The sequence below is a fragment of the Eulemur rufifrons genome, chromosome 9 (genome assembly GCF_041146395.1).
Source record: "Eulemur rufifrons isolate Redbay chromosome 9, OSU_ERuf_1, whole genome shotgun sequence".
Classification (NCBI taxonomy): Eukaryota; Metazoa; Chordata; class Mammalia; order Primates; family Lemuridae; genus Eulemur; species Eulemur rufifrons.
Window position 1 is genome coordinate 36,200,563 of NC_090991.1, and position 22,375 is coordinate 36,222,937.

Genomic DNA, 22,375 nt, shown 5'->3' on the forward strand with positions numbered 1-22,375 from the left:
TTTTTTTATATATATATTTGCAGTTCTCTGGCTAATTTCTTTCTATTTTTTAGTAGAGACGGGGTCTCACTCTTGCTCAGGTTGGTCTTGAACTTCTGACGTCAAGCAATCCTCCCTCCTTGGCCTCCCAGAGTGCTAGGATTACAGGCGTGAGCCACTGCGCCCAGCCCAGCTCACTTTATTTTAGAATAGGGGAATCCTAGGACCTGAGGCCTCAGCTCACTCGGGAACAAAAAGCACAGCAAAGACAGACTTGGCTAGTCAGGGAAGGAGATCAAGGGTATCAGGTAGGAGGGGTCCCCAGCACCTCACTTCCTGAGTCACTGAGGTGGCTGTGGTAGCAAGGCCAGCCTCTCTGGGCCTAATTTCAGCTGACTTTGTGGTTCTTAAAATCTTCACGTTTACAGCCACCAACTTGCTGATGTGCAGCCAGAGTTAGCTGAGGGCTTGCGGTTACCAAGAAACAAGAATCTCCTTCCATCTCCCAGTATCTCCAAGCCAGCTAGAAATGCCCCTGCCTGGAAGTTCTGGGCAAATGCAATTTCAGGCAGAAGACACATGGGGAGGAAACAACAACATATTCAGACACCTGCTTCCTCCTCCCCCACCCCCTACCCCCTACCCTTGCAGAAGCTGATGCATCCTGGGACAGATGAATTAGCACTGAACTTGGAGGTCACAGGCACCACAGAACTTGAAATCCATATATCTGAGTTCACGTCCTTGCTCCATGGCTGTGTAACTGTGGACAAGTAGCTTACATTCTCTGAGCTTTGTCTGTAAACTGGAGTTAATAATCCCTGCCCTTGATTCAGAATATCAGACTCCACCCAGACGTTTCTGTGGAGCTCCAGACCAGCTCCAGTCTTGCGCTCGTCTCCTCTTGAATGTCCCACAGGCACCTAAACCCACCTTGTCCGAAGCTGGACTTATTTCTGCCTCTAACCTAGTTTTTCATCTGCTTCCTGTGAGAAGACCACCACCCGCAGTCACCTCAGGGACCTCCCTCTCTCTCACTGGCCACCTCCAATCGCTCTCCAAGAGCTCATGATTGTAACTGCTAAATGTCCCTGGCTGTCATTGCCTCCCTTCCCATCCCTCTCCTGTGGCCTAAGGCAAACTCCCCCTTTTCACCTGGAGTGTCACAACTGTTTCTAAGCTAGGCTCTCCAAGCTTTGCTCCAAACTACAACCAAGGCAATCTTGCCATCGCTGCTTACAATCCTTCAATTTCTGCACACCAGCTTAGGACAAAGCCCAGACTCCTTAACATGACTCAAGGCCTGCTGTGACCTACTTCTGCCAATCCCTCTCCAGCCACCACCTTGAGACCACGCTTTGCTAGTGAGGTGCCAAGAACATGTCATGCATGTCCCCTGCTTCCTCTGCCTTGAACACTTATCTGCCAAGGTTAACTCCTACCCAGGCTTCTACACTCCTCTCAAGACACCTCCTCCAGGAAGCCTCTCCTGACCTCCCCAGGTTAAGGGAGTGACCCGCCTTCCCAGGTTCCCACAATACCCAGTGCTTCCCACATCAGAGAGCTCATGTGTGGTTCTGAACTTGCCTGTGACTCCCACTTACACTTGTGCCTAGTACATAGGCGGTGCTCAACAAATGTTTGTTCAATGAATGAACACAGGAATGAATGGTTCTGTGGAAAGGCAGTGGGAAGAGCACTGTGCTGGGAGGCACATCGGGCTCTCATCAACTTTGCCATCAACTCCCTGGGGAACTTGGGTCAGCCACTTGACCTCTGGGACTGCCCAGTTCCTCTTTGATCTGCTGGCTCCTCATCTGGAGGGTCTCAGGGGATGCCTGTCACCTCCTACACACACACACACACACACACATACACACACACATACACGCACACACGCACACACTCGTGCCACGTTGGGCTTGAGCATTCAGGTGGAGGACCCAGGAACTCTAGCCCTCCAGGGCCACCAATCCAGAAACAAGAACCAGGAGGGGCCAGGCGTGGTGGCTCACGCCTGTAATGCTAGCACTCTGGGAGGCTGAGGCAGGCAGATTGTTTGAGCTCAGGAGTTTGAGACCAGCCTGAGCCAAGAGTGAGACCCCGTCTCTACTAAAAAAAATAGAAATTAGCTGGACAGCTAAAAAATATGTACAAAAACATTAGCCGGGCATGGTGGCACATGCCTGTAGTCCCAGCTACTCGGGAGGCTGAGACAGGAGGATTGCTTGAGCCCAGGAGTTTGAGGTTGCTGTGAGCTAGGTCGACACCATGGCACTCTAGCCAGGGCAACAGAGCAAGGCTCTGCCTCAAAAAAAAAAAAAAAAAAAAAGAACCAGGAGGGTGGGGAAATAACTGTGGGTGCTGTGAGGCAGGTCACAGGAGGCTGCAGTAACAACTGCCAGAAGTCTACATCCTGCCAGGTGGAGATGGCAAGAAAAGGCACAGCCACTGCTTTCCGCCTCTCACTACTCAGCCTGGGACTGGCAGAGTCCCCGATTTTCTCTGCCCAGCTCCCCCCGCCCCCGCACAAGTAGACCACCTCCCCATCCTCAAAACTGGTGAGCAGGGGCAGGAGTGGGAGGGGGAGAGGGAGGGGAGCATTAATGGAGCCAGAAGCTCCGCCCCTCCCTCTCCTGAGGTGTTGTTGCCCAGCAGGGCCCAGCGAGGCCACAGGAGCAGCAAAACAAGCATGTGCCCTTCAGACATTGCACCAGTGGTTCTGGATCCCACCCACTGAGTGACACCCCAGCTTCCCATTTCCCTGGGCTACTTGTAGGTGTGGGGCTCGGGGCTGAGCAGGGAGCCGACTGGCCAAGCGGCTCCCGGTTTGGAGCTGATGCACATGAGGGCTGCAAATCTAAGAACTGTCTCTTCTTTCCAGTCAACAACTCAGGGTGCAGCTCATTGCTGCAGCCACCCCTTCAATCCCCCTGCAAGTCGGCAGCTCCCACGTGCCCAGGCTGACATCCGCGTGTTGGGAACAAAGAAGCAGGCTTGGGAGGCGGCCGCAAAGGACAGGACGGCGGTTTATATATGGCAAAATACTTCTCCTAGGGGAGTACAGACAGACAGACAGACAGACAGATGGGGGCACAGGACTCTAGACAGGGCGGGGCAAAGGTTGGGCAGTGGTGTCTTCTAATCAGTAAGTGGAAGCTGCACCCCACCCCCAGGTAGGGGGTGGGGCAACATTGGCACAGGAGGTGGCGAGACAGGCATGAAGTGCCCATCCCTGAGGTGGGCAGCCGGGCAGGGCCCAGTCCTTGTTGGCACAATTGGCTCTCTCTGGCCCAGCTAGGATGCTGGGGAGGGGCAGGGCTGCTGGGCTACAGGGATGCCAAGAGAGAGGGATACCCCAGGGAGAGGGGGTACCGAAGCCTCTCCAGGGGGCAGTGGACGTGGGTAAAGAACAGAACCACGAGAGGCAGATACAGAGCAGCGGCGGCAGCAGCCAAGCCCCCCAGGGGAGATCCAAGGTCCCGAGGCAACCAGAGTGTTCCATGGGCTCCACACCCATGGAGTTTCCGAACTCCAGACGATGCTTCCTGGGCACCAACCCACAGGGCTTCTCCCCTGGGGCCTCAGGGTGAGGGTAAAGGAGCAATTTTTTGGTTTAAAATGAGGTGGACCAGAGTGTTCCATGGGCTCCACACCCAGTTGGCACGGGGATGGGGATGGGGGGCTCAGATGCAAAGGGGCCCCCTCTTCTGATGGCAGCAGGCAAGGGATGTTGTAGGCAAAGCTCATTCCTGGGGTAGGCAAAGGCCGAGGCATGGAGGTGGTGGGGTGGGTGGCAGCGTCTCAGGTAGCCCACTCCTCGGGGTTCTAGGCCCTGGCATTGCCATGGCCATGGAGGGCAGAGGGTGCTATATCTGATGCCTGCCAGTTCCCACCCAGACCCCTCCCAAGACAAGCTCCCCATGGAGTTTCCATACTGTAGCTTTCACCTACCAGACAATGCTGCCAGGAAACTGGGAGGAGGGGCGGGCATGGTCAGGGACCCTGGATCTGGGGTTTGGGGCAGAGGGCCCCCATGGGAAAGATTCTGTGGCCTCTTCTCCAGGTTGGGAAAAGAAGGGTCGCTCCATTTAGGGCCTTCTCCGAGCCCCGAGTAGAAAGAATTAAGGAAGTGCACCTTTTCTCTGGGAGGGTAAGGGGGGAGAGCCCCCTAATATGGGGAAAAGGGGACATTTTAGCAAGGTGGACATCCCCCCAACCATCCACAGCAGGTAGGTAAAAACCTATAGCTGAGGCTTAAGGGCCTCCCAGGAGCTGGGATGATACCACCAAAGAAACCCCAAACATTGAGCAAGGCATCTGAAAGGAGGGAGACAAGCCCCCTGGAGGCAAGATACATCTCAGGTGCTGAGCCCCTCTGTCCCTCCCCTCCCCTGGGCCCAGAGCCCTTCCTCCCACAGAGGAGCCCCTGCCTCTCAGCGGATGTAGACGCCTCGCCCCCAGCCCTCCAGCTCATTCTTGTTGCGCCCCAGAACTGGAGCCCCACCCTCCGCGCAGTAGCGGGCCTTATTCTGGCCCCGGTTCCGGTTGTCGGTCAGCTCTTCCTCATAGTCTTCTTCCTCATCCTCCCAGGAGCCTTGTCGGGCTGGTGGGGTGCTGCCCCCTGCAGGGTCTCCAAGCCCTGGCCCCTCTGAGGGGTCAGTCTCCATGTCCACACACGAGTCTCCCAGCTCCGTGTAGGCAGAGTTTCGGCTGCCGGGGGTGTCGGCATCAAACGTGTCTTGGCGGGACAGTGCCCGCAGGGTGCCTGCCCGGCCTGGTGGGTGGCTGCTGGGGTAAAGGCCTGGGGGCTGGCCCAGCTCCCCCGGGTACTCGTGCACGCTGGCGTGCTCCCCGGTGGCCCGTTCCAGTGGCTGGTCCCCGGAAGCAAGGTAGGGTCCCTGGTTAGCAGATGGACAGCACACACCATGCAGATGAGGCAGGGGTAAGAAAAACACAACAAAGCAAGGCAAAGTTAGTGACAGCACCAAGACACCTAGCCGGGCTGAAGGGGGAGGATGCTGACTCTAGGGGATGGGCCCCTGGGGCAAATGGCTCTGGAGCCCAGCCAGAGGACAGACCTCAGGGCATCTGCTCCTCTATCCCGACAGGGGGAGCCCAACCTTCTGAAGATGTGAGGACCACAAACTCTCATGGTAACCATGGCAGACGGCCATGAACAATTAGTCACCACTTCCTCAGTGCATGTCATTAATGCTAGCTTGGGGTTAATCAACATTAACAGCTCATTAGTACTGCCACTCGTTAGTGGTTGATCGGGTTAGTCCCTGCCTCCAGTTTTCCAAATATATTAAGAGTGGATTTCAGCTCAAACTCGCTGATCCTGGCTTCTTCAACCCACACTAGACCCCAATCATGGGTTTCCAGCACCCCAAGATTGATAGGATCCCCCCCTCTATCCCCAACAAAGACTCAAAGCAGCAGGCTGGTTGACAGGTCCTCCTCCCCTGCTGGAGATGATGAAGTAGCCCAATGTCCTCAACACCAAATGCCACTTGGAGGTGAGCTGGTGGCCACTGCCACCACGGAGGTTGCCAAGTGGGGTACAAGGAGAGGCCTGGGTTCTTGTCCCACCCCTGCCACTTCAAGCAGTGTGACCCTGAGCAAATGATTCCCCTCTCTGTGACCCGGTTTCGTGGTTGTAGTGAGATTTACTACAGCAGCAGTTTCCAAGCTGTACCCTGGAGACCTAGGGCAGGGTAGGGAGGGCACAGAAGTGCTTCAGGGGTCCCCGTGGAGGTGAAGGGGAGGCCAAGCCCCCAGCTCCCTCAGAGCAGAGCCAGGATGCCTCATCTGTATACTCAGCGACCACGTAAGATTCAGTGAATAAATGGGCTCTGTTGCTGAAAACAAATTTGAAAAGCAACAGTCTAGAATGATTTCATGGGTTTCTTCTGGCTCTAACCTAGAACCATACACTTAATGGTGTGGTCTCAGAGATGGGCTGTGACACCTATGGGAGGAGGGGGAGGCAGGGTGGGGCACCAATGAGAGGGCCTTTCCTGAACTCTGTTTAACTGGGAGACGGGTGCAACGTACAGCATCAACTCACAGACGATGCTATATTCTGGGTCTCTCCTGGGGTTAGGGCTCCGAGGGAGAAGCAGTCGCTCTGGGCTTAATGGCTCCTGCTATGTGAGTTTCCTTGGGTCTGAGGGCCCCTGCTCTGTTGGGTCTAAAAAGGGTGTGCAGTCCAGCTAATGATTATATCAGTCTTCCTCGTACTTGCTTCGTAGTCCCTGGTTTTACAAGAGCCCCAGTGAGGTCTCGTATCTAGCAGGCAGCAGATTCATCTTATGGAACCAGGTCCAGGGAGGCAGCACCAGCCAGCCCCAGCCCCATCAAAAACCACAGACACCAGAAGCTGCCTCTCACCACATTTTTTACAAAATAAAGCTCTTCCCTGCTTTCCCCATGTTCCCTGCACTCCAGTTCCGAACCCCGGGCGGGAGGGAAGACGGGCGGGCACCCGCTACATGGCGTGCTCCTGCTGCTGGGGCACCGTGCTGCCGCCCCGCTGCGAGGCGTCCAGCCCGCCCCAGAAGCTGAGGTTTCTCCTGAGCGAGGTGAGCACCTGTACCTGGAGGTTGGAGACGGGGGCAGGGCTGGCAGCCAGGGCCGCCGTAGCCATGGTGCGGTTCAGCAGCGGATTGGGCGGCGTGCTGCTGGGCGGGTGTGTGGCCTTCCAATAGGCTTCCAAGTACTCGGCCAGGTGCTCGCACGCATCCTCCAATTGGTTCTCGTCCAGGATGATGTCGAACATTTCCTGCGGAGGTGGGGTTGGGGCGGGGCTGGGATGAGCGGGGGCGTGACCAAACGGGTTGAGGGTGTGGCCTGGGTGCAGTGGGTGGAGTCAAGGGGTTGAAGGACAAGGTTAAAAACAGGCCTCCCGAGATGGAGGAAGGGAAGGAGGGCTCTCAGATCTACAGATTGGCAGAACTGCAAGAGGTCTTGGCACTCAGATAATACAACTCCCTCATTCTACAGATAAGGCAATCAAGGCAGGGAGGGGGGGCTTGATTCTCCACCGAGAAGGGGTGCTTCTGGGGCTTGAACCCAGTCTCTGCCTGTCCTGCGCTCTTTCCCAGATCAGTCTACACCTATGGACCTGGCCCAGGTGTTCCTGGTCACTCTGTTTCCCATGCAGGCCAGAGGAAACCAGGACAACCCAAATGTCCTCCCTCCCTTCCCTTTCCCGGGGTCTAGGCACTCACGGGGGGACACTGAGCCAGCTTCTCCGAGGCTGCTATTTGGACATTGAGGTGTTTGGACTGAGACTTCCCTCGGGACTTGATGAGCCTCTGAAGTACCTGGTTTGGGGAGGAGAAAAGGAAGAGGAGCTAGAGGACCCAGCCAATGCACCCATCAGAAAGGCAAGTCCTGGCTGGATCTGCGTGAAGAGCCAGCATCAGGGCTAGGGAAAATGCTCAGTGACTGCCAGCCCTGAGCACCTCTGCAGAAATGATCTCACAAGCCCTGTGTCCACCCTATGCAATGCTCCGGCTCTCTCCTAGGTCTCATGCCAGCCTATCCTAGGGGCTCCATGAAGGGCAGTGATTCTCCTTCCCGACTCCTCTGACCTTGTTTAAAGGCTTCATTCCCCAGGCCTCCCTACCATGTTAACTACAGCAACAACAGTCTTCCTTTATGGGGTGCTTGCTATGAACCAGCGTTGCTCTGTGCTTTTCACATGAGCAGTTTAGTCTTGACCATAACCCCATTAGGAAGCCACTACTGTTATTCTCATCTCAATAATCATAATCATAGTCATCATCAAATGCAAAACCTAAATCTAATCATAAGGAAAAAATCAGACAAACCCAAACTGAGCGACAGTCTACAAAATAGCTGACCTGTATGCTTCCAAATGTCAGTGTCATGAAAATACAAAAAAGGCTGAAAAACTGTTCCAGAGTAAAGAAGACTACAGAGATATAATAACTAAATGCAACATGTGATCCTGGGTTGATTCTTGGATTCGTAAAGGGCACTGTCGGGACAATTGGTGGAAACTGAATGTGGACTGTATTTTAGATAACATTTCTTGAGTTTTATAAATGCACTATGGTTATGTAAGATAATGTCCTTGTTTAAAGACATACAATATATACAACTTACTCTCGAATGGTTCAGGAAAATACATACACACAAAGACAGATAAGGATTGCATCTGAGTAGTCTTAAAAAAAAGATAAAGTAAAAGTAAAAATTTTCAAAATTAGTGAATCTGAAAAAAAAATAGACTATATGTTTTAAGTGGCTGAATTAAATGGGATGTGACGTCTATTCAACAAAGGTGTTAAAAATATTAGTGAATCTGGGGCCAGGCACAGTGGCTCACACCTATAATCCTAGCACTCTGGGAGGCCCAGGTGGGAGGATCGCTTGAGCTCAGGTGTTTGAAACCAGCCTGAGCAAGAGTGAGACCCCGTCTCTACTAAAAATAGAAAAAAATTAGCCAGATGTGGTGGCACACGCCTATAGTCCCAGCTACTCAGGAAGCTGAAGAGCATTCTTGCTACACTTCTATAAACTTGAAATTATTTGGAAATAAAAATCTTTTTACAAAATAGAGCAGATATAATGCTTTGTAGGTACCCTGCATTTTGCATGGTTAATCCATTTATTTAACCATCACAACAACCACTGGAGCATGGCCTATGAAATTATGGTATAGAGATGTTAAGTGACTTGGCCAAAGGAACACAGAGCTGGTAATGACAGCTCTAGAGCATAGACCCGTGCAGTATGGCTCCAGAGTCCCTGCTGTTAACCTCAATGGGGGAAATGGAAACATTGGTTACTGTCTAGTTCACAAAGTGTTTTTACATCCATTATCTCATTTGATCCTTTCAGCCACACCCAGGGAGTACTTAAATCCCATCAGCCCCTTTATCTCATTAGAAATTTAGGACTCAGAAAAGTTAAGTAACGGCGCAAAGTGCTCAGCTCATGGGATGCCATCCTGGGATGTAACAGTTACCACTGTTGGTTGCCATCATGAATCAGACTGTACACTAGGCCCCTTACATCAATTCTCTCAACAATAACATAAGAGAAGGATAATAACTCCATTTTAGAGGCAAAGAAATTGAGGATCAGGGGCTAAATAATTCCTTCAAAATTCCAAGCTCAATAAAAAAAAACAGTAACAACAATAAATATATGAACCAATCAGAGCTAGGATTTGAACCCTGTGCTGTCTTCTAACTTCAAATCCTTTACCTAATCTCTTCCTCTGTGTTTCTCAAATCCCCACTAACATCTAGAAGCGAAAGTTAATAAAGAGCTGCAATATGACAAAGAAGTAAATCAGCCTTCCCACCGATTTCCTCCTTATCAAAATCCAAGTGAGGACAATGCAGCAAAAAGGGCTGATCTCCCAACTGCCAAGCAGCTGGGTGGTGCTGGGACAAAAAGCACAGAATTCTTTCAGTTTTCTGGTCTAAGGATGGGAGGTCAACCAGGGTGGAGACAGGGGACCGGTCTGCATGACCCTAAGTATAATTTTTTTTTTTTATTTTTGAGACAGAGTCTTGCTCTGTCACCCAGGCTAGCGTGTAGTGGCATCATCACAGCTCACAGCAACCTCTAACTCCTGGGCTCAAGCGATCCTCCTGCCTTAGCCTTCTAAGTAGTTGGGACTACAAATGCGCACCACAATGCCCAGCTAATTTTCTATTTTTAGTAGAGATGGGGTCTCGCTCTTGCTCAGGCTGCTCTTGAACTCCTGAGCTCAAGCGATTCTCCTGCCTCAGCCTCCCAGAGTGCTAGGATTACAGGCTTGAGCCACTTCGCCTGGCCCCTAATTATAATATTAATAACACCTAATACGTTGTACCAAACCCTCTGCTAAGTGCTATACATTCATATTAGGTTGAATCTTCACAATATGATGGAGTTTTCAGAAAAGGAAACTAAAGCTCGAGGAGGTTAAGTCACACGTTTAGTAAACAGCTGAGCTGGGATTTAAACCCAAGCAGCCCAACTCCGCAGCACTCTTCTTAAACCACGCTGTCCCTGCCGTCCCTGCCAGGGTCAGGCTCCACACCCACCTTGGGAGAGGTGATCTTGATGTAAACAATGATGGGGGCCAGGGAGGTCTTGGACAGCTGAGCTGGGTGGTTGATGGTGTCGGCATCCAGAGCGACCAACTGAAGGGTCCGGGCCAGCTCGAAGATTCTCTCGATCTCACTCTGCACCTCAGCTGGGGCATGGAGTCATGGGGAGGAGGGAATGTAAGGCCGCCCCCCAGGAGGCAGCGTGCGGGGGGAACACTTCTGGAGATGGGCCTACCCTCCACCTCCCACCCTCCCCACATCTGGCCCAGAAAGGGGGGCGGTGAAGAAGGCAGGGATGGGCTCACCCAGGCTGGAGCGCGTGTTGGAGCGCTCGATGATGATGTGCTTGCTGGGGTTGTTGAGGACTGAGCGCTTAGCCAGGGAAATGTCCGCTGTCACACGGGTGATGGAGATCCTGGGGGACGGGGTGGGGGCCACTCAGGGGCTGGGGTGAGCTGGAATGCCCAGCCCACTGTCCCACTCCAGGCTGCCTCCTGTCCCTCAGTCAAGAGTCCCAGGACTGTCACTCAAGGCATCCTGCCCAGCCCCAGCAGCAGACAGCCATGGCGGGAGTGGGGAGCAGTTCCCAGGGTCTTACCTGCCATCAAACCGATGCTTCAAGAAATCAAATAAAGCTTTCTGCATCATGTCTGTAACCTGGGGTTGGGGGATGAGGGAGGGAGGGAGGAGAAGTCAGGCATTTGAAGCCACTCAGGAGGTTGGGCTGCTGAGTATTCGCACCCTCACGGACCACTTTCTTCTGAAATTCCCAAGATGAATGGGCCCCTACGGGAGTGGGGGGTTCCTTCTGGGTCTGAGGGGCCTTCAATGCAGTCTCTGATTCCAAAGGTTCTTCCAGGTGGTATCTATGGGAGGGCTCTTCCGGGGGCGGTTCTCTGGGGTCTGGGCCCTTCTGAGTGGGTCTCCCTGTGAGTTGGGCCCCTCTGGTGGGTTTCTCTGAAGGTCTGGGGATCCGGGCCCTCTGGGGGGTCTCTCTGGGGTCTGAAGACCTTTCTATGGAGTCTCTCCGAAGGTCTAGGCCCCTCTGGGTGCACTCCCCTCTAGGGGCTCCTACCTCATAGCCCTTGAGCGACGGTCCCACAAGGATGATGGGCCTCATGGAAGGCACCACGTCATAGGGGGGCACATGCTCTGCCTGGGGGAAGCAGGGAGGGGAACCCCAGAGTGGAGATGGTATCAGCCCCTCTCCCCCAGCCTCAGGCTCCCCCATGCATCCGTTCCTCCCCCTGGTCCCAGAGCCCAGAGGTGGGGATCAGGGTGGGGATGGGGAGAGATGGCCAGGGAGAGCCAGGGGGGAGGGGGAAACGGGGACAGATATGGGAATGGGTGTTAGAAGGTCCCCCTAGCTCATCCCAGGGAGTGGGAAGGGGACACAGAAAGCTGTGATACTCACCGACTTCTGCTTCTGTTTGGCTGGGTCCAGAGATTGCCAAGAGAGGGGATGGGGAGGAGGGAGGGAAGGGGACCCAGGCAGGGGCAGAGGGCAAGGAAGGAGCCAGGACAAGAGAGGGAGGGAGAGCGGACAGACCAGGAGAGATAACAGGGCATGCGTGTTAGTGACAGACAGAGCCAGAGAGAGGGGACGGGACCCCATGCCAAGGGGGAGCCAGAGATGGCCCTGGATGAGGGCTGGGAGCAGGACTGACAGTCAGTCCAGGGGACTTGGGAATATGCAGACCCATCCTCTCCCCCTTCTAGGTCTTGGAAAAGAGCTGGAGAGGACGACAGCCTCTAACTTGGCACCCACCTCCTGCCCCAGTGCATGCCACCCTGCTCATTTTAAGGGTTCCCTTGACTGTGTTGCTCTGCAACCAGTAGACGCCCCCCCACCCCCACGAGTGCCCACCCATGGAGTTGAAGGAGGGCAAAGAAGGAATGCCATTCCACTCCCCACGTCACATGCGGGGGGTGGGCAGACATAGTCCCCTGGCAGTGAGGGGAAAGGTCAGGTTTTGTCAGCACCAGACCCTGCCTCTTCAGGGTGGGCGGCCCTCCAAGGGCAAGAGCCAGCCCTTCCTGGGGAGCAGGCCAGGGTGGGGCTGTGCGTGGAGATGGCTGTGCCCACGCTACCCTTCCCTCCACCTCTGCAGGAAGGCCCGACGCCCACAGAATAGGCTTGTACCCCATATGAATCCATTCCAGCCCCTCCCCACCGCCAGAGAGCTGGGCCCTGACTCCCCCACCTCTTGCCAGAACCCAGCAAGAATTACCTTCTTAAAGAAGGGGATGCGTTTGCCGTGGGGTGGCGGGGTGGTGACACTGCTAACACTAGTCTTGGCAGAGCCACTCTGCTCAGCAAGCTCTGCCTCCTCCTCCTCTAATTCTAGGGGGTCTAGTTCAAAGGCTAAGTTAGTCATTTCGTTACCTGGACCGGAGAGTCAGGAGAGAGGGAGGAGGGAGGCGAGGTGGGGAGGAGTGAGATGGACGTGGAGACACAGTACAGAACGCAGGAGTAGGGGTGGGGAGAAAAGAAAGAAGAAGAGGTGAATGGAACAGGGCTGGGAGAAATGAAGGGGGGCAGGGGAACCAGGCAAAGAGATGGAGCTGCCAAAGCAAGGGCAGAGGAGAGAGGTGACAGGCCCAGCCTGGGGGTATCCTACTCTTCACGGACGGGGCACCACCGCATGTGTGTGGGGGACTCAGGATTGGGGTGCCTCCTACTGCAGGGGAAGGAGGGGCCAGGCAGTGGGGGGAACCACCCCACCCAGGAGCTGCCCCCCAAACCCCTGGGTGGCAGCAGCTCTTACCACTGGCAGGGGGCGTGGGGCGGCGTGTGCCAGTCACCACGTCTCCTAGACTGGAACTGGAGTTGTCACCTGATTTGCTGTGTGAGCGGAGAGGCAAATGGAGCTTGTGAGCAAAGAGGTAGGCGTGGGGGTGGGGGAATCTTGTCCTCTCACATGCCGCACCCCCTGGAAGCTCTCCAGCCCCACTGGTGAGGCCACAGGCAGCTCTGTACCCTCAGGGCCAGGGGTCAACCCCTGAGGCCTCGTCCTGGCTGGATGGCCTCTCCCGGGGTTGGGAGTGCCCACCCCCAGCCAGACACCTGGAGCTGAGGCGGTTCTGGCGCAGCTTCTGTTCCTGCAGCAGGCGCAGGCTGTCCAGTTTGACGGGGCTGGGGATGAAGCCAACCTCACAGCCCTCCTTCACCAGCCGCCCGATCCACCAGTCATTATTGTATTTCTGCGAACAACACGGCAGGTGGGGTGGAGATACCAAGAGGGAAACTGGAGGTGCAAGCAGCAGTCACCCCCAGGACTCGGGTTCCCTGTCTAGGGGTGGCACCCTAGATCCCCACCCCCGGCTCCAGCCTCTGCGTAGAGCCCCCAGTTCCCAGGGCAACTCCAGGACCAGCATCCTCTCTGGCCATGGACCACCCCTCCCCCAAGGACATCCCCCTTCTGAGTGTCCCCCACGCCCATGTGCCCACCCTGATCTAGAAAGGCTGTAGGAGGAAACACCGACACCAACATGTCCCTGGCACACTGCCACTCCATTCAGGTCTCTTGACAGACCCTCCCAACAACCCTGTGACCCAGGCATTACCACTCCATTTTACAATGAAAAAGTAGAGGCTCAGAGGGATGGAGAGATTTGTCTAGCGCCACACAGCAGATTCAGCCCAGCTCTGCTTGGCTCAGAAGCCTTTTTTTCCACTAGAGCTGGGGCTGGCCCTCCCCCGCCACCCACTCCCCTGCCCTCCCTCCAGACACCAAGCGTTCTCCCCACCTCCTTGATATGCAGGAAGTCCTTGGGCTCAAAGGTAATGGCCACTCCCTGCACAGGCACCTCATCCCCTGGAGACGGATTGTAGCCGACATTTGTCCTCACGGCAAATGCCACCGGCTTGGTCTAGAGGAGCACACAGGAGAGGATGACAACCAGAAGGTCAAACTGCAGTGTCATGTACAACTTCCTGACGGTGGTGATCATGCAGATATTTGCTTTGTAAATTGTTCATTAAAATGTATACTGAGGCCGGGTGCGGTGGCTCACGCCTGTAATCCCAGCACTTTGGGAGGCCGAGGCAGGAGAATCACTTGAGCCCAGGAGTTCGAGACCAGCCTGAGCAACATAAAGAGATCTTATCTCTACAGAAATAAAACATAAAAAAAAATTAGCTAGGTGTGGTGGGTGGTGCTCGCCTGTAGTTGTAGCTACTCAGAAGGCTGAGGCCGGAAGATCACTTGAGCCGGAAGTTCAAGGCTGCAGTGAGCTATGACTGAGCCACTGCACTCTGGCCTGGGTGAGAAAGTGAGACCCTGTCTCTAAAAGAATAAATAAATAATTTTTTTAAATGCATATTAATGGTTTGTGTGGTTTTCTGTATGTATGTTAACTTTTACAATTAAAAATAAAAAAAGAAAGCAAAAAATAGAAGTCAGCCCTCTCAGTGTAGAGGGGGCATTGTGGAATGACAGGTGTTGGTCATGGGGGATGGGGGTGCCAAGAATGATACCCAGAAGGAATAATAATAATAATGACAGTAGTCACCCTTTAGTGTGCCAGGTATTATGTTAAATGTGTTACTCATATTATTTCACTTATTCATCACAAAAATCCTATGAAGTTAAGTGGTATTATTATCTTCATTTTAATGAATGAGACTGAAGTTTCAGAAAAGTGACTTGCCTCAGATCACACAGCTACTAAGAGCCAGGGCTGACATTCCAGCCCAGGAAGTTTGATTCCGGGAAGAAGTGGAAATTTTTAGCGCTTATCAAGCCCTTATTATGGTGGGAAGAGTAGCAGGCACTGCTCACACTGTGTACGGAGGCAGGTATTGTAGCCCACATCCCGCAGGTGAAGGACAAAGGCACAAAGAGGGCCAGTGCATAGCTGGGAAGCAGCTGGGCCAAGACATGACCCTGGCTCTTTCCGGGCTCTCTCTAAGGCCTGGGGGTGGGGGAAACAATGCCAGCACAGCCCCTCCCCACATCTTTTTCACCTTGGCTTTCTCGAGCTGAGCTAACGCCTGGCGCTCTGCCTCCTTCCTTAAGGCTTCCCGGTCCTCCTCCAAAGACACATCAGAGTCCGAAGGACGGCTGGTGTAGGACTCCGCTGAGCCCTGAAAACAGAGAGGGCCAGCTCAGGGCCAGTGCCGCCTCCCCCAGCTCCTGGGCCTGGGAAGCCACGGAGGTGCCACCCATCGTGGATGCCTCATGCCCCAGCCAGCCCTGCACGATGCCACAAGGGCTAAGAAAAGGTAGTATTAGGTGGAAGGGGATAGGAGCTGAGGTTTGCGGGCCCCTGGGAAAACTATGGCCCTAGGGAGGGTGACAGCAGCAAGCAGGAGGTTAAGGCAGGTCCAAGGACAGCTGCTTGGGGCCCAGGGAGGGGTGGGAACCTGATAGGGGCACACACAAGGGAGGAGTGCCAGGGGACGAGTCTCCACTCCCGCTCCTCCTTCCCTCCCCTGCCCCTAGCACCCACTGAGATAGACTCAGCAGAGATCCAATGGCAGTCCTTCCAGGGACTGAAGCCACCAGCTTGGGCCTGAGCTTTCTGCACAATTGGCGGTGGGCAGCCTGCTCGGCAGTGGCATGATGGGACCACCACAGATTTTGCTATCTTCTGCTCTAGGGTGGAGGGAGATAGACTGGCAGAATCAGACCTCCCCACTCACAGCCGCAACCCTCCGGCTCTCATAAGATCCAAGAGAACCCAAGATTCTCAGGGTGGTGCCAAGAGGCAAGTTAAGAGCAGAATATGGGGCAGGCATTTCCCCAATACTTAGGGCTTCCAGGTGCCATGGTTAAGGCAGACTCAGATGTCTGGGTGTGCCAGGAAGCTGGCTTTGACCACACTGACCACCCCAGAGCACAAAGAACTGCTTAGGGATGCACACATATGTGTAAGACAATGTAGCCCGTACAGACCAGCAGAAATGCACATGCTTATTCACATGTGTGCTTGGATGCGCAACTGCAAGCGTGTTTACGTGGGTGTGCTCCATGGTATGTGCTGGCTGTGCAGAAGTGACTTTGCACAGCTACACGAGCGCATCTGGGGGGGGTGCCCCAGGTGTCTGTGTCCCTGACGGTGGGAGGCACGTGAGGGCAGGAGCCAGGAGGTGTGGACTCGCGTGTGACTGTGTGGGGTGGTGTTGGACAAGGGGTGGGAGGTAAACAGTGGGGGAGAGCAGTACTACAGAGATGTCGGGGGTCTTTCCTGAGGGCAGAAAAGGGTCACTTGGCCAGGAATGTCCATTAGCTTGGCGTGAAGAGGACCTGGGAAAGAGGAAAGACCAAGTCCCACCTCTCCCCAGAGGCCCCTGGGCATTAGCTGGTGCAGTTGCCCATCCCTCTCTGAGCCAAACCACAAAAATGGGAGGCTCATGGGGGAAGTGGGGCATTGAGGGGGACTGATAGAGGGTAGAAAAGAGACACAAAGATGGGAGAGTAAAAAGAGCTTAGCTCCCACCCTTCACCCTCCTGATGGGAGCACTCGGAGCCCGAGAGCCAGACACCCCCAGAGCCAGAGAAACACACAGAGGTAGATTGGCAGAGAGGCACTCACGGACCCCAACACACTCACAGACAGACAGACACACGCATCAGAAATGGCAGGAGACAAGAAACAGTGAGGAGGCCAGGAGATAGCTGGAGCGAAGGCCCCCCTCCACCAGATTTCCCGAGGGGCTGCTCTACCCACCGCCACCCCGCTCCATCCCCAGCTCACCACCACCAGGGTCCGGCTGGGGCTGGGCACCTCCATCCCGGCGCCCTCAGTGCCTGGCCCTGCTGGCCTAGGGGGTGGCCCAAACCGAGTTCCCCCGGGGTGCTCAGGTTACAAGCAGAGTTGCTACATGTGCAAACTGCTAGGGTATATTTAGCTCAGAGATGTGGCAAGGACTGCCCCCCCACTCCCCGCCACCTCCTGGGGGTGAGAGCCGGGGAGCTAAGAGAAGAAAGAATTGGAGGCTGGGGTCTGACGCCCTGGGTTGGCAAACATTGAAGGAACCAGACTCTTTTCTGCCAAGATGGGCAACAAAAGCACGGCGCCATTCTCCCTAGCCCTGGCCCAGTCCTGCAACAGGCGGGATAAGGTAGCAATTGAAGAAACGACTTCCTGCTGTTTGTACACTAAGGAAAGGGTGGAATGAAGGAACCTCTTCTTGTACCTCCCAAGTCAGGCCTGGGCTCACATGTGCCAAGCGTTGTAGAGACAGAAGAATCAAAAGAAGGGCCTCATCCCAATCTGTGGTGGATCTGCCTGGCATTACCCTCTCGCTCCTGGCCCAAGGGGGTAGGGGGGCTCACCCCCAGGGGCCCCTCCTCCCTCCTCTCCTCTGCCCTTGGATGCCCAGCCCATTTCCTCGTCAATGTACTCCTCTCCCTTGTCTGATCCTAGGCCCCTCTTGCCTTTTTTGGGTCCCAGGCTTTGTTGAGATGCTCAGTAGTCATAGCAACCACATGTCTCTCTCATCACCTCTCTCTGAGCCTAGGATGGCCTGGGGTTGAGAGTTAGGAGAGATATGCCAGTGGCAGCTTCCTGCCTGAGCACAGGGAATCCCAGAAAGCTATTCTCAGTCCCTCCCCTACAGTCAGGGGTACAGCACTACAGTCCTCTCTAAAATTGGGGACCCCATGCCTCAACCGCCTCCCCCATCACACTTTCTCTCTGCATGTTAAACAGTCATGTCTAGATGTGAGGAGCGTGTCTCCCTGACCAGCACCTCAAAAGGGCTATAGGGACCCAAATGTCGCTGCTCTTCATTTCCTAGGACCTGCCTCTACCCCACCCTGTCACAGATTCTGGGGGAGGACATGGAAGCAGACAGCCGGCAGGGGGAGTGGGTGACAGCCCAAAGCAAGCTAGGAGGCAGGCCAGGCTGTCCCTGAATGAGATGACGCAGGCAGGCAGCAGGGGCTGGTGCCTGGTGCTGGGGGAGGGGCCGGGTGTGGGCGGGGGCTGAGGGAGTGGGTGCGGCGGACAGTACATCCAGGGGAGGTCACAGGGAGTCAGGGTGATGGGTGGTTCCAGGCAGGTAACAAATGACAAAGGAAAGGGTGCCTGGAGAAAGCCACAGACCCAGCCCGATGCTGGCCCCCACCAACCAGCCACCTCCCTCCTCTCAGCCCAGCCTCCCCCTTACCTGGCGGACAAAGCTGTTGGATGTTGTATCTGAGGACGTACTCCCATCAGACCGTTTGAACCGCCCTTTCCTCTTGCTGTATTTGCCCTGGTGAAGCCAGGAAGAAACAAGAGTGGAATCAGAAAGGACTTTTCCCAACCCTCATCCATCAGCCCCAGAGCCCGGGGAATTCATTCCCTGAGCAGAACAGCCCCACCCCCACGCCCCTCCATCTCCTTCTGGAGGTGGTACAGCCCGAGGGGAGGGGGTCTCCCATCTTCACAGAGAGGGCACAGACCACAGCCAGGAGTGGGGAACAGCGTAAGAAAGCCCTAGGCGGCCGGCACGGAAACCCCCAAACCAAGCCAGAGTGGCTGGGAAGGGGGAGGCGCTGAGAGCGGGAGGCTCGTTAGCAGCAAAGCTAATTAAGATGCTGGGCAGGCTGCAGAGGCCTCCAAGGAAGGGAGAGGCTGCCTGCAGTGCTGGGGGGGCGGAGAGCGGGGAAAGTCCGCCTCTCCCTCCCACTCAGCTGGAGCAGAAGGGGGCTAAGTGTGCCCGCCCCGTTGCTCCCAAGGAGGAGGAATTGGAAACCCAGGGCCCAGCTTGGCTTCTCCCCTGCACCCAACTCTTCCTTTGGCTTTTCAGAATAGGGAGGGGTAGAAGCTCTGAGCTCTTGAAGCCCCAAAGCTAGCTTTCTGGGGAGGGACTGGGGGCAATGTATTTGGAAAGCAAACATTCAACCCCCATCCTAGCCTCGCGTCATGGGTCTGATTTTGCTCCCCACCCCCACCCCTGCCCTGGCAGGACTTTCTCTCAGCCCCCCTCCTCACAATCACAGTGGCCACACCCCTCCCTAAGGGGGCAAGAGGGATCATGCTTCCACCCTCTACCCCCAGCTGCCACTGCCCACGCCTGTCCCCATGGTACCCACCAGGCTACGTCAATCTAAAAGCCCTTGGCCCCACCCCACGCCCAGCCTAGGACACAGCCCGACAGGTCCCTGGGGGATAGGCTGGCTCTTCGCTTGGGTGGAGTGGATACTGCCTGACCACTGAGGCAGCCGCACATTCAGGTTAAGAGCTTAGGTATTTCCAGGCCTCCTGTAAAAAGGAGCTGCTTCTTACCCTCCCCAACTGCCAAACATACTCTTGGCCCAGCCCGGTCCAGAACGGGAGCGTGATTGAGGGTTCAGGCCTCCAATCACTACACCCAGCCTCCATCCTAGACTTTCTTTGGCCAAAGAACCCAGGGGAGCCATGACCAGCCTGGGGGCTCTGGCTCTTGTGACCTAAGGAAGATGGACAATGGGAGAGACCTGGGGGGACCCTTCGAGGATCCTCCCTCCCTGTCTCTCAAACTAGACATACACCCAAACTCTAGTTTTGAGGCTCCCTATAAACCTAAGAGGATCCCCCAGTGAGCCCCAGACTCTTTCACACCGACACTGCCCCCACCCCCCAGGCTGGGCAAAGGGAGTGACGCTCAGAGGGACAGGGGACAGCTGAAAGGAAGGCCCCAGTCAGCTGCCTCCAGGCTCCAAGGGGCCTGGGGTGGAGAAAGGAGGTATTTTTAGGTCTGACCTGACACTCTACACACCCATGGACCACATTGTCATGCTGGTTACAGTTGCTCCAGGCTGACCCCAGCAATAGAAGAGTTAATGCTATCCTTGGAGAAGGACAGTCCCAAAGAAATCCCCTGGATACGACCACCCCACACCTTGCTGATCACCCCATGGGAACCCACCAAGCCCAAGAATGCCCTTTCTTCGGGGTAACCTAGGGACACAGGAAAAGTGTGAGTGGGGGCGGGGCAGCAGACCCCCTCCTCCCCAAGGTAAAACCGCTTTTTCCCCTCCGGACACTGAGTTGGCATCCATCCAACTTTCCAAACTTTGGAGGCGTTTTTGAGGCGGCAGGGGAGAGTGGGGGCCAGGGTAAGCCAACGTGGGTGTGGGGGAAGGGGAACTGGTTCAAGATAGGGATGGAGCTGAGGGGGCTGGAAGGGAGGCCTGGCCCCCGGGCCGGCCCTTTCCCCACCCTCGAGAGCCAGCGTCTGCAGCCTCGAAGGCCTGTTGGCACCGCCCTCTGACCATCGCCTCGGCTATCTCCCAGTGCCACCCCCGCCCCACCCACACCCGCCCGGCGCCCCCAAGCGTGCTCTGCGTCCCCCCTCTTGCCTGGCTCGCTTTCTAGCCTCCCTCAACCTCCCCTTCTCAAGGCCCGGATCCCCCTTGCCAGCACCCCCACCCTCAGCCCACTGGAGCCAGTACCCCAGCAGCAGGGACCCTGACGCCGGGGAGACTACGAGACGGGGGTGACAGGCGGCCCACCCACACCCTCCCCGCTCAGCAGCACCGCAGCCCAACTCCGGGCCAAGCACCCATCAATCATTAACCCGCGAGGATGGGGGGCGCGCAGGCATCCCTCTCCCCTCCGCGCCGGGGATATAACCCCTTCCTCCCCGGCGCCCCTCGAGCCGACCCCAACAATTTCTGCGTTCGGCCCCCTTCTCTCGGGCCCATCCACCACGCCTCACCTGTGGGCTGGGGTCGAAGACCTCCATGGGGATCTCCTGGGAGGGTGGGTAAGGGCCCCGGGACATGCTGGTCTTCTGGACCATGGAGAGGAGTCTCCCCTTCGGCCGCCGGCCCGGGCGCCCTCAGCGCATGGGAGAGGCCGTCGGAGCCGAGAGCAGCGCAGCGCAGCGCAGCCAGTACCCGGTCCAGCCACACAGTCCGGCCTTCGGCTGCCCGCTTCCTGCCTTCCCTCCCTCCTCCCGCTCTCGCCACTGCCACCGCCGCCGCCGCTGCCTCCGCGGAAGGCTCAGCATCTCCCCCCGCCCCCTCCGCTCCCCCCGCCCCTCCCTCGCGCCCTCCCTCCGCCCGCCCCGCCCCGCCCCTCGCAGCCCCTCCGCCGGCTGCGCGCACACAATGGGAGGGCGGCCGTGGCAAGGCAAACCTCTCCCGGCTCTCGAGGGGGGCCCATGGTTGGCTTCTGACTGGCCTAGGGTGAAGGCGGCCCGCTGGGACCCGGCCGGGCGAAACCGGCCAAGGGGCTCGGGGGTGGAGTGGAGGGCGGTCTACCAGTGGATGCCGAGCGCTGATGGGGGTGAAGCGCGGATTGGCACGGCTGGCACCGCCCCCCTTTCCGTACCAAACCGCTCTTCCAGCCGGTCTCCCCAACCCACTCCTGCTTGGGCCACCGAAACTTCCCGGTCCCGGTGATCCTGGAACCCAGCTTTAACTCCTTTCTCCCCAGTGTGGGGTCCAGGCTGCAGTGAACCGAACAGAAAGTCCACTCCCCCTCCAACATGGCAGGCTGAGGGTGGGATGGGGAGGGTGTCCAAGGGGAGGTACCAACGAAGATAGCAAAAGAATCCCAGGGACCCAGGAGTCCTTCTGCCCTAATCAGTCGCTAGGATCCCCCAGGCTCTTCCGAAAGGCCAGAAGTGGAGCTGGGTGAGGTCCCCATTCCTTGGAAGAGAAAGGAAAGAGGAGGAAGAAATAAGGAGCAGAGAGAGGAGAGATTGGTAAAATCAGATCTTGAGACCTTTGACTTAGAATTGTTCTACCTTTATGCTTTATTTGGGGACAAATATCCAAGGCCTGGACTGCACCCACCAGAATCGGTGGAGAGAAGAGGAATATGGGATTCTGGCAAGAGACCTTGGTGCCAATTTGGCTCAGGTTCTTTCTGGTTGTGTGGCCCTGGACAAATCACTACACCTCTCTGATCCTCACTTTCCTCTCCTATAAAATGAGTTTGCTAGTACTGTGCTGTCTTTTGTCACCTGGGATTATTGGAAGGATGCGGAAGAATTAAATGATGGATTGCTGGTGTGTTTGGAGAAGCTGTAAATTGCAGTGGTCAGTCATAACAGGAGGATTCATTCCCTCTCTACCCCTTCCCCTGCTCCACAAAGAGGGGAGATGAGAAATAGAATGGAGAAGACTTGCCCAGGTCAAGTGACCATAAAATAAGGCCAGCTTGCTGTATTCTGCTGGGAAACTATGGGATTCCTCCTCACCCTGGATTCTGATAAGTGAATGGCAGCCCAGGTCATTTCTCTGATTACATCACCTTGGGGAAGGAGGAGCAGTGGGTGAGGATGAAGCCCATTAGAGAATTCCAACCCCAAGCAGGGTTCCCACCTGCCCCTTGGGAACAAGAGAGCCTGACATGACAGGGAAAGCATGGGCTTTGCAATCAGGAAG

At 55.8% G+C, this 22,375-nt stretch overlaps 1 protein-coding gene across 2 annotated transcripts; it reads right to left on the reverse strand.

The window, feature by feature from the left end:
- Positions 1-4,415: 4,415 nt before the first annotated feature.
- On the reverse strand, positions 4,416-20,951 carry CACNB1 (calcium voltage-gated channel auxiliary subunit beta 1). Of its 2 annotated transcripts, XM_069481328.1 has the most exons (14): positions 20,698-20,781; positions 18,181-18,267; positions 15,031-15,150; positions 13,812-13,934; positions 13,129-13,265; positions 12,830-12,906; positions 11,476-11,495; positions 11,137-11,217; positions 10,660-10,718; positions 10,367-10,476; positions 10,056-10,207; positions 7,215-7,310; positions 6,581-6,766; positions 4,416-4,880 (listed from the first exon to the last, which is right to left on the reverse strand). In XM_069481328.1, exons 1-14 carry the CDS (start codon positions 20,779-20,781, stop codon positions 4,416-4,418), a joined length of 1,797 nt encoding a protein of 598 aa, XP_069337429.1. The 2 variants fall into 2 exon arrangements, with proteins under 2 accessions (XP_069337429.1, XP_069337430.1); XM_069481329.1 differs by lacking the exons at positions 4,416-4,880; positions 11,476-11,495 and adding an exon at positions 12,293-12,447 and having other exon boundaries at positions 6,366-6,766; positions 20,698-20,951.
- Between the last annotated feature and the right edge of the window lie 1,424 nt (positions 20,952-22,375).